Genomic DNA, 12,037 nt, shown 5'->3' with positions numbered 1-12,037 from the left:
GTATGCAGGTATGGTTTTGATGCTGGTGGGAACTTTTCGGTAGCCGGGGATGTAGGGCGCTGTATCTCGTGAACAGATGGTGCGAGCACGACGATTTTTAGTACGTGGATTGGGGGTGGTAGCCTAACACTCAGGTTTGATTTTGGGCCTCCTGGCGTTTGAACTTGACATTGCAGGTGGCATTTTTGGTGTTTTGGGGGCACTTTTGGCGCTGTGTGTCCGGAACGATACGCGCGATTGCGACGATTTTTGGTGCATGGGTGGGGGTTGTTGCCTGTTGCCTAGGATTGACTTTGGGCCTTGTCGCGTTTGAACTTGACCCGGCAAGTCGAATTTTGTGTCCGAGAGGGGTGTTTCCGGAGTTATATCTTCTGAACGGCTGGTGCTGGCGCGATGATATTTGGCACATGTGTCGGCGGTGGCTGAATAATGCTCAATTTTGATTTTGGCGCCCTTGGTGCTTGAACTTGACATTTTAGGTTACCTTTTGTGCGGGCACGGGGCGTGCGCTGTATCTCCGGAACGCAAGGTACCATTGTGTTGCTATTTGGTACGTGAGTTGTTTGTGGTGTCCTGGTGGTCAGGTTTGATTTTGGGCCTCCTAGTGCTTGAACTTGATACTGTATAGGTTGATCCTGTTTTTGTGTGGTTGGGGCATCCTCCCAATATCTGCTTGGTTTTAAAAACAGATTATGGTTGGGTGTAGAACCATCATCTGGCCTGGGCCACCTTCAATGTATCAGGTTACTTAGTGGCACTGACAGTTTGCCAGATGACGGGAGTGTGCCAGATTATATATCTGTTGGTCAGGTATAATTGGAGTTTGCTTATTACTCTTTGTGGTGTTTCTAGAGCTGTATAGTACTGAGTTTTAAGTTTCGGTACAAGTTCCTTTACCCTGTTGGCAATCATGGTTGAACTTGAACTTAAACAGAAGAAGATGCAATTTTCTAATGTGGAGGAGAACTGTATAGAGTGTGGGCATAAGAGAAAGGTATGTGTATGATTTGTCCTGTGTTTCTTTTTGTTTCTTTCGTAATGCCATTTCCATACTGTATACAGGTAATTTGTTGTTATGGGCTAGTCATATTCGCTTGGTTTTTGGGCCTGCTTAATCTATGGTACAGGCAGGGTTAAGTGGTGGAGGCTTAGCTTTGTTCTGTTTTAAATTCAGTATCGTTGGTTGCACTTTGTCGCGGCAAATATATGATGAAATTCCCCTTCTAAGCAACTGCTCATTGGTTTGCGGGGATGTTTGCTGGGTGTTTGCTCTGACTACAACAGCTTCTGAACTTTTCAAAGCTTCCATTGCCAGTAGTCTGTGTAACACAAACTCCGCTGTCCAGGGCTGTAACTGGCCCCTCCCCGCGGGCCGGCGGATGTTTGGCGGGCTGCTATAAGCGAGATTTAATCAGGCTACATTGCCAGCAGCTTGCCATCTATAAATGGGATTGACAAGGACATTTTCATAGTAAATTATGCTGTTAAATTTGGCTTAGATACTACAGGAGATTTAGGTTTGGGTTGGATGGATTGAATGAAAATATCATACCACCCTGGGGACTAACTGTTGCTGCTGCATGGGGGCTACCACTATTCATATTGTCTAATGTCTATGGAACTACAGATAAAAGTATCATTGGTCAAATTATGCAAGTAACATTCCGATGTCAAGTCAATAACACCCCAGAAATAAATCTTTAATGAATATCATTGGAAGAACACAAACCAAGGAGACTTAGCAGCTGCATTAGGTCAGTACATTGAAATAGGAAGATACTAGTATATCATGTGACAGAGTAACTACATGTGCATGGGCCATCTGAGACAAAAAAAGGTAGCGTCTCAACAACTTCAAAGTACTGTGGTTGGTTACATACTTAAGAAATCCAAAATAAGTAATGTTCATCCATGTCCAAACTTACAAATTCAGAAAATGGAATTTCAGAGTCAGACTTTTGCATAGTGCACAACCAACACGGTAAAAAGCTCATTTTTCCAACCACGTACCACAGACAAAAAGGCAAAAATACCCAATAGGTCTACAGAAACCCAATACATTTCATGCAGGCCTGAGGTCTACGAACTCTTGTTATGTATTTGAATTTGCACTTCAGGTCCATTTGGATAAATCATTGTGTACAAAATGACAGCCTTCTGTATAGAGGATTGCGTATATCGGAATATTTGGGACATACAACCATAAAGTGATATTCGTCTTCTATTAGCTCTGGACAGAATGGACAAACCCTCTGGTCGATAGGGATTTTTTGGAATCTTCCGGTTTTTGATGTCAGATCCAGGCCAGGACTGACGAATTTGTACCGGGGGCATGGAGAGATGGTCACAACTTGCAGGACACCATGAATGCAGGACACTGGTCCCAACAGAGCCTCCAGGGACGGGAAGATGTAGAGGAACCTGTTCAAGCATTGGGTCAATTTGTGTGACACACGTGCTATTTTGTGTAACAGATATTTGACTTAATTTGCTGATAATGGCCCTTTTTTTGTGTGTAGAACCACATGATATAAAGGTACAATATAGAGCCATATTACAACTTTGAAAGAGGGCGTAAGGTTTCATAATTGTTTAATTTACGTGTTTGATAAAGATCTTGAATACGTTTTGTGGTGTGTATGAGTGTGATTTTTATAGTAGTTGAAATACTAAGATGATAGGGGAAATCATTAAGGACAAAGTGAAAACAAACACAATCTTAACAGTGCACATAATTTCTTAAGGTAAATGATGGCCCACATTTCTGTAAAAGCACAGTGTCACTGCTTTACTGCTTCGCAAATGAATAAAAAAAACCTCTTCACTGTTTACTTGTCAATGTTCTACTTGCACTGCCTGTAAACAAAGGCATACGTAGTACAAAGGGTTCCTCTAACAAAAATACTCTATTGGCAATGCTCGCAAACAAAAGTATATGTAACACAAACTGTTCCTCTGACACCCCTGAAATGCGTTTGGAATGCAGTTAGCACCAGGTGCGTCAGGCATGCGGTCGGTAGACGTTGTGTGCGTCCGGAAAACGCCCAACATACGTACCCCATACGAATCTATTCGCAGTACGGAAAATTTTGTTGCGCATTTCAGTTGCAATCATACGCATCTCATGCGAAATGAAAACGCTGAAGTCGTAATTCAAACGCCAGATGGGCTCGACGTATAATTTAATTTATTCCAAAAAAAATCCAAATGTTGGGCGTTCGTCCGCGTATTGACAAAATTTCATGCGGAACTCACGCGCACTTGAAAATATATGCAGGTGTAAACCCACCTATACATACGCACACACACGCGCGCACACACTCATTAACACACATACAAACACACAGCGAATAGGGCAAAGAACTGTACCGAACAAAGTTCCCTTTCCATTTTTTTTGTTGTTTTGAGATAAGATACAGATTATTTATAAAACTCTTCAGGCGACAAAACACACACATTTATTTTGTTTTACGACAACAAGGTGTCAATCACCCGAACACAACACAACCCTTATCCACGGTGTCTGTTGATCTTTAACGTCGCTTATCATGTTTACGTAGTGCCAGAGCGTTCAACGTGTTGGCTTACCGATGTACCAGAACTAAAAATAGTTTATGTAACACCATTTGCATGACATAGATACCATTGACTCAATAACTTCAATGATAGGTACTGTACATGTCTCATAGTCTCGGACTAGCCAAAACTATTATGCATGGAATCGTCCAGGGGGTTGTCCTATTTCTGGGAATACACCTCCTCTTACATGCGGATGAGGTAAGACAAAAGGTACTCCTCGCAAAACGGCACTTAGTTCAATCGTTTTTTAGCTGTGGGATCGGGAATGTTTTAACCAATCAATTGAATACACGGGCAGAATAGAAATGATTGTAGAAAACTAACTATGTGATAAACTAGTATTGTGGAGATTCCGTGCGAGTGAGTGAGTGAGTGAGTGAGTGAGTAGTGAGTGAATGAGTGAGTGAGTAGTGAGTGAGTGAGTGAGTGAGTAGTGAGTGAATGAGTGAGTAGTGAGTGAGTAGTGAGTGAGTGAGTGAGTGAGTGAGTGAGTGAGTGAGTGAGTGAGTGAGTGAGTGAGTGAGTGAGTGAGTGAGTGAGTGAGTGAGTGAGTGAGTGAGTGAGTGAGTGAGTGATAAACCCAGTTCACATGCTACCACAGGAGCCACAATGTAAGAATTAAACCCTAGTTTAAAGGAAGTCGGCCCGGGTTCGGGCGAATGTCGTCCGACTGACGGACGTGCGCCTTCGCCGACGACAAGTGATGTTATTAAAGAACATTTATCGGTGCACAGCGAACATCGGCCGACTTCGAAAAAATCGCCAACAATCCCAAAAAAATCGCGCTCTGGTCCAGAAACCACCGGACGCATTACTGCCGAACATATAGCTCGAGGATTCGTCGTCCGAGTTTTGCCCATTGTGACAGGGGTATTACAAATGCGGCTGGCCAGATGTCCTTGACCAAAGTCTTGGGGATATTTCATGCTCTGGATCCGAATGGCCAAAGACCACAAAAAAACGCAAATTCACGTTCAAACGCGCTTAGTCACAGTCGTCCGCGCGCCTGCATTATCCGTAACGCTTACTACATACGCATGGAGTAAATTTGCCCAGTTCTGATCGTGCGATACACTTTGAACTCTTTTGCTACTGCCCCAGATTAGAAATGTCCAGTCATGCTTGCATATGCTAACTCTAGGCCTAGGTCCACGCTGCCGTCAGTACCTCTCGCAAACGTCGCCAAAAGTTTGCACACAATTTACGTAGAGTATCCAGAACTTTGTACCTTAGCACATAAGCTTAGCGTATGCTTAAGAAAAGCATAGTCATTGTGATGAGTGTAAATATGACTTACCATCACGCTACGTGCACGTGTTGAGCACACAGAGTGCACATCATGAAAAGTTTACACAGAAAAGACGTAGACTACTCGGAGCTTTGTATTGTACCTTTGCAAATAAGCTTAACTTGTTTTATCAAAAAGCTAAGTCATTGTTGCATGTACAAAAACTGGCAATGTCTACGCTCCGTCCAAGTGCCATGTACCAAGCGTACGCTTTGTATAAAGTTTGTACGTATACATGACCCGTTCAACAACGTCAGAATATACAACAATGTACAAAATGGCTATTGAAGAATGACAAGGGGTTTTCTTAATATTGTACTTAGAACACTGCATTTGCAATCGTAACGGATACGTAATACTAACAGTGTGGGATTGGCACGGATATGCACACAATAGACCACTCTCACTCAAATTAACACTCTCACACACAGCTTCACATTCGCTATTATAATAAGGGGTGTATATTCTATGAATGTCTGTACAGGTACATGTGTGGCTGTATGTTCGTTAAAATGATAAAACTATCGCGACAAATAATCAAAACCTCACGACATATTGTCCCTCACTTGTTTGAAGCGTTATCATGGTAGAGCTCCACATTTGTGGGTTAGCATACCAAGGACGTTATAAATATAAATATAAATATGATCTTTGTTGCTGGCATCTGTCTGTCTCGGAAGACAATGGTTATTGGTAGGCAGACAGGGTGGGTTAAAGGCGACCAGTCTGCCTGGCCAGCACTTGGGGGTTTTTTTAAGGTGAAGGAGGGGTGTGCACTTCCTTATCCACCCTCTCGTCCACTGGCGCACTAAAGTCCTACAGGGGCAACTGTATGTAAGACGGCCCCAGCAGATGCAGGTTTGTTGTTTGGAGTTTCCGTCCCCTAGGAGGACTTACGACCAAGGATGCAAGGGGTCCTTGATCATACCTATCTTTATGTAACGAAGGTGACAAAATGGTTTCTGTGGTTATGTTTGTCGACAAATTAAAGATTCTGGGTTCGAATAATCTTACAGAGACCAATGTTGTGTCCTTGGGAAAGGCACTTTACACATTCAAGCCATACCTGCGCCTACGCCGCACTTTAAACCGTCCCCCACTCGACTTAGAAGAAAGTGTGTCCCTAGCTCCGGCAAAGGACGTTATGTAACGTCCTTGCTCCAACTAGGGACGTCCCCTTGTATGGGACATTGCCGTATTTGAGGAGATTCACACATTTAGCACGTTAAAGAACCCACCACACTTATGAAAAAAGAGTCCGGGTCCTTCCCGGTGTGGGTGGATCAAAACTTACAGTCTGGTCTTACGCGCAACTGTATAAAACTGGTGTGTTACGCCTAAAGACGGTTTACTGGTTATGCAAACTAAACATACAGAAAGTTACGTAAAATGACAGTCTACACGACAACCGAAGTATTTCACTCACAACAGCGCCTTTTCATTAGTAAAAGCTTAGTATATCCCTGTAGTTTATAGTATCTCGAAACATAATGTACAAGTCTCTACAACGTTTCGAACTTGTAATGTGAGCAAAAGGGGGAAAAACTTGCGTTTGTGTGCTTGTGCTTGCCGACTACACGCACTTATGTAACGTTAGGGTACCCATCGGTCCACGCGTACAAAATGTACCCGTTTTTAGGCCAAGGATGTTTGGGGAAAAATCTGCGAGAAGAAAACCTCCTTACAGTACCGAAAATTGCATATACTCACCTTGGACGGTGAAAATAAAGCTTGCCGCATGTTTAAAAGTGTCGCGAAATTGTAGCAACCGACCACGCGAAGTTATATATCAGAAAAGTGTATGCCATTCATGCAAAAATAAACACCTCTTATAACACATGTACCTAGTATAGATGTAGGCAGTGTATTCTTATTACGCTAGCAATAACTTAAGGAAAAGTGTAATATATCTTGCACTTACCGATACAAAGGTGGTCTGTCTTGCTTGAAAAAGTGGCTCAATTAAATTACAGTTGGACCTTACGGACCGTATATATCAACCTGAGGTTGAGTGAGAAGTCACGTGACCTATCGGTCGCTCATTGGCCAATACGAGGGGGTGGAAACGTGACACCGCGATTCTGACCAATGAGGGGCAGATTTGGCGGAGATCAAAAGAAGCCGATTCTACATCACCTAATTGGATTTGCAGTACGGATTTTCGTTGTTTGTGTGCCACGTTAATCAGTGCATGAGAAAAAAAGTTTATTTTGTTGTAGCCTGTAGAGTAGGTAAGGCCATGCTGATTAGATTATATGGATAACATCCCCCAAAATTTTTAATCATACTTTTATTCGTACTAAGTACCTGAAAATGAGCAACTATATGCAGTAGATTGTGAAAATGGATACTTATGTCATAGAATGCAAAAGTAAATTCCAAAATCAAGAAAAGGATATGTGAAAGAACCAAGATGAAAAATCGTTTGGTCGGTATACCGTAGTTAGTGTGTTTTAATAGTCATTTGTTTAACCTTTCTGCCCACATAGGTTTCATAATTAAGGCAACTTTTTGGGCCAAACTTTTTTATTCGCACGCTCGCATCAGTTTTTGGGGTTCCCAGAGGATGTGATACATATGATGAAATCAGCATGCCCTAAGTGAGGTATTAGAATTGCCGTGGCAAACGACTTCAGGTATATGGTAAAATCTTTCCATACATGGCCCAAGACCCGCGGGAAAATGACGTCACGACTCGGAGCGCATTCTGATTGGATAGGGGTCTGTGGCCTTCTCTGGGTAATCTCCAAGCAGATCCTACGGTAGATTAAGATAGTATCAAAAGCTGCCAGCAGAGGAGTGAAGCCGGCCTAGGAGTGTGTTTGGCTACCAGTGGTCCTTTGGCCAGCTATACTCCTTAGCCAGCTTTGATACTATCTTATGCCACTGGTAAATCTGCATGGAGATTATCCACTACTCACAAGGGACTTGAACAAAATTATCACAGTAGATCATATAGGTGGCTACTGTGACAGATATTCTTGGTATTAGAACAATGAGAAAAATGATCTAAGAGATTTGTATCTAGTATTATATATTAAGTGTAAGATGTGTGAAATTCCAGGAGAGTTCTGGTAAAATTCCAACTTCTCCTAGGAGAGATTGGAACTCCTAGGAGTTTTCCGGACTCCACAAGGAGTGATTGGAATTCCAATCTCCCCTAAGAGAATTCCAAATTTCCCTATATTCCAATCTCCCCTGTATGTAATGCTATACAAAAGAGAAGTCGTGTCATTGCAATTCGAAACTATGCCACTAACGTTATATTTTGTATTGGGCAATGATGTTATATTAAAGTAATATACTAGTGTGGATATTTTGTAGTTGTTAGTAATACATGTACGGGCTATTTGCCTGATGACATTGAATCTGATGCAATCGTTGTGCGTTAAACTTTGACTTGTAGTCTACTTGTACATTCTCCAGGGATTTTGAAAGTCTACGACCTTGGACCACAAATTGAACCCGAAGGTCGCTGCTGACACTTTGACCCCGGGTTAACCAAATTTACACAAACAAGACATAGATTGATTCGTGCTTGAACATGTATGTACGTACTTGAACGTACGGTTAACGCCCAAGTAATGCAGTACTGCTATTTTCAGCACCATACAATGTTAACAGGTAACCTATTGCGGAGGAACGCCCACCTGCATCTACTAATACTAAGGGCACAACCCGCCGTATGTGCAATCTTGTCCGTACGTTTTTTTTGGGAGGCCACGTCCACCACGTATTTCTGAAAACGTTCAGCTGCAGGCTGTACACGGGGCAGGCGCGTCGCCCGTACTGGCACGTAAAGCTGCCTTCTACGGCGTGTCTGCGTGCTCCAAAATCCATCGGATTTCCCACGAGTTCGTACGTAGGCGGTACTTACCACTTACGGATCCCCAAAGATTGCCCACGTTTTGACACGCAGACAGCACGTATTTGAACGTACGGCGGGTTGTGCCCTTAGCTTAAGTTAACCGAACGGTCGATAAGTAAACCGAACGGTCGATGACACACCATGGTCAGGATGTTGATACCCTACTGTGACCTTTGTAACTAACTCTTTGTTACCTCCGTGAAAAACGGAGGTATTGTTTTTAGTCTGTCGGTATGTGCGTTTGTTCGCTTGTCTGTCGGTGTTTAGGTAGTTTTTAGTCTGACGGTGTGTGCGTTTGTTCGCCTGTCTGTCGGTGTTTAGGTAGTTTTTAGTCTGACGGTGTGTGCGTTTGTTCGCCTGTCTTTCGGTGTTTAGGTAGTTTTTAGTCTGACGGTATGTGCGTTTGTTCGCTTGTCTGTCGGTGTTTAGTAGTTTTTAGTCTGACGGTGTGTGCGTTTGTTCGCCTGTCTGTCGGTGTTTAGGTAGTTTTTAGTCTGTCGGTATGTGCGTTTGTTCGCTTGTCTGTCGGTGTTTAGTAGTTTTTAATCTGACGGTGTGTGCGTTTGTTCGCCTGTCTGTCGGTGTTTCCCGTATTATAACTAGTAGGTGGATTGCAATGATAGTTGGTATGTGGGTATGCCATGGGAAGACGAAGGTCAAGGTCGATTCTGGGCCCTGTAGTGTATGACCTTGGTACTGCAGTTGAACTTCCGGTGTCAGATAGCTTTTGATTTAATACTGTATGTAAGTGGTGTAGTTTTGAGCCTCCTAGTGGCTTGCTCTGGAACTGCAGGGCGTTTTTGCTAAAACAAATCTTCCAATGAGCTAGGATAACCAAATAAAGGTATTTCCATGATTTTTAATAAGCAGGTAGCTTAGACAGAAATGCACTCCATGACATACAAGTTATGCAAATGAGGACTTCATTCTTATAATAAAGTTTTTGATGATAGAGATTTTTGCGAGCATAATTAGAATATTTTATGATCCACATATAAAGTCTACAAACAAGTGTTTGAATCAGCATCCTGTAATCAATGTTGGTAGACAGGTTTACATTGTCTTTTATAACACAGCCTTATTTTTCTTCTCTACAGACGTTTCGACAATACCTCCCCTGTTTTCATCGTTAAAAAAATAAACTTCTTTTATCAGTGCAAAGTAAACTTGCCCAATCAGTGCAAAGTTAACTTGCCCAACCAGTGCAAAGTTAACTTGCCCAATCAGTGCAAAGTTAACTTACCCAACCAGTGCAAAGTTAACTTGCCCAACCAGTGCAAAGTAATCTTGCCCAACCAGTGCAAAGTAAACTTACCCAACTAGTGCAAAGTTAACTTGCCCAACTAGTGCAAAGTTAACTTGCCCAACCAGTGCAAAGTAATCTTGCCCAACCAGTGCAAAGTAAACTTGCCCAACTAGTGCAAAGTTAACTTGCCCAATCAGTGCAAAGTTAACTTGCCCAACTAGTGCAAAGTTAACTTGCCCAATCAGTGCAAAGTTAACTTACCCAACTAGTGCAAAGTTAACTTGCCCAATCAGTGCAAAGTTAACTTGCCCAATCAGTGCAAAGTTAACTTGCCCAACTAGTGCAAAGTTAACTTGCCCAATCAGTGCAAAGTTAACTTGCCCAATCAGTGCAAAGTTAACTTGCCCAATCAGTGCAAAGTTAACTTACCCAACCAGTGCAAAGTAATCTTGCCCAATCAGTGCAAAGTTAACTTGCCCAACTAGTGCAAAGTTAACTTGCCCAATCAGTGCAAAGTTAACTTGCCCAATCAGTGCAAAGTTAACTTACCCAACCAGTGCAAAGTTAACTTGCCCAACTAGTGCAAAGTTAACTTGCCCAATCAGTGCAAAGTTAACTTACCCAACCAGTGCAAAGTAATCTTGCCCAATCAGTGCAAAGTTAACTTGCCCAACTAGTGCAAAGTTAACTTGCCCAATCAGTGCAAAGTTAACTTACCCAACCAGTGCAAAGTAATCTTGCCCAATCAGTGCAAAGTTAACTTGCCCAATCAGTGCAAAGTTAACTTGCCCAATCAGTGCAAAGTAAACTTGCCCAATCAGTGCAAAGTAACTGTCGGGATGACATTCACAAAATGACATGTTTACTTTGCACTCGATAACGACAGGTTTACTGGCATTCGCTTCGGGAACTCAAAATTTTTGCAACTCGGCTTGGCAGCCTGTGTCACAGACTCACAGTATATCTCGCTATCCGGACATGTTCGGACTATCCTCCTCGGGCTAACCGATGGAAGACCGGTTAGAAGATCAGGTACAAGCGTGATTTTTAGTCAGGGTATTTTTGTATTTTTGCGGCAACCAATACAAGACAGTGGATCAGCAAACCGCCTCTGAACGACGATTAAAATAATATTAAGATAGAACGTTGAAACCCTTGCGTATTAACAGATTAAGTGATTATGGTTAACGTTAACATAAAAACGAAGTGAACTCACCAGGCCACCTCCCCCGACTTGCTTGTGATGCGTGGTAGGTCCAGGTTTACTGGCATTCGCTTCGGGGACTCGAAATTTTAGCACCTCAGCTTGGCAGCTTGGCGATAACCAATACAAGACGGTCGACCAAGAAACCGCCTCTGAACGACGATTGAAATTATATCAAGAACGTGGAAACTCTTGCGTATTGATTACGATAAAAGTTATCCTTAGAAGACAAAATTAAAGCCGTCAGTGACACTAGGCAGCCAGTGTGCGTTGTGATATATAGGAAGTGGTCGTGTGATTACTGAAATGACAAGTAAGGCCAGAGCAAATAAATTTGATGGATGACATCCTATGCAGTCTCCAAATTTAATGTCAGAGAGCGGAAAAAGCAAGATGGATAAAACGGCTAGATTTTCAAAATTGACACCGTAAACGTATAAAAATAACTGTAGCGACAAAATGGTGTTTTTTTTCCTGTTGTATTCAAGAGGTGCACAAAGTGAAGGTGGTGTGGTAGATTAGTATAAATTAAGCTTATTGCAAATCATTGCCCGTGGGCAATTAGCAGGTAACATAAAATATTCAAACAGTGTAAAAACAATATCACAAGTGTCTACTCTAGTCTAAAGCTAGTAAAAGCTTACTCTAGATTCTGGGTTATTGGGTTCGACTCCTTTAGTATTAGTTTATTATTTAAATTAGTATCACAAGCAGAAAACTACAGTAATGGCAGGTGCTACTTTAACTATCGAACTATTTTTACTTCTACAAGTGCGGTTATGACTACGTGTAGTGCCACGTACTTTGACAAATCAAGTACAATCAAGTACAATATGATTTATTTTCCCATTT

General features: G+C 42.2%; 1 protein-coding gene across 2 annotated transcripts in view; it reads right to left on the bottom strand.

The window, feature by feature from the left end:
- The window catches only part of LOC118416587 (sulfate transporter-like), a 26,367-nt gene extending 14,924 nt beyond the window's left edge, over window positions 1–11,443 (bottom strand). Inside the window, exon 1 of one of the 2 annotated variants that reach the window (XM_035821741.1) lies at window positions 11,198–11,443. In XM_035821741.1, coding sequence (XP_035677634.1) covers window positions 11,198–11,253 — 56 coding nt within the window. In that variant the 5' untranslated portion in view covers window positions 11,254–11,443. Of the gene's footprint in view, window positions 1–6,788; window positions 6,880–11,197 lie in introns of those variants that run through there. The other variant, XM_035821742.1, reaches the window with a different exon arrangement.
- Between the last annotated feature and the right edge of the window lie 594 nt (window positions 11,444–12,037).

The sequence above is a fragment of the Branchiostoma floridae genome, chromosome 5, assembly GCF_000003815.2.
Source record: "Branchiostoma floridae strain S238N-H82 chromosome 5, Bfl_VNyyK, whole genome shotgun sequence".
NCBI lineage: Eukaryota > Metazoa > Chordata > Leptocardii > Amphioxiformes > Branchiostomatidae > Branchiostoma > Branchiostoma floridae.
Note: the sequence above shows the minus strand (reverse complement) of the source record. Positions and strands in the feature narration are given on the sequence as shown.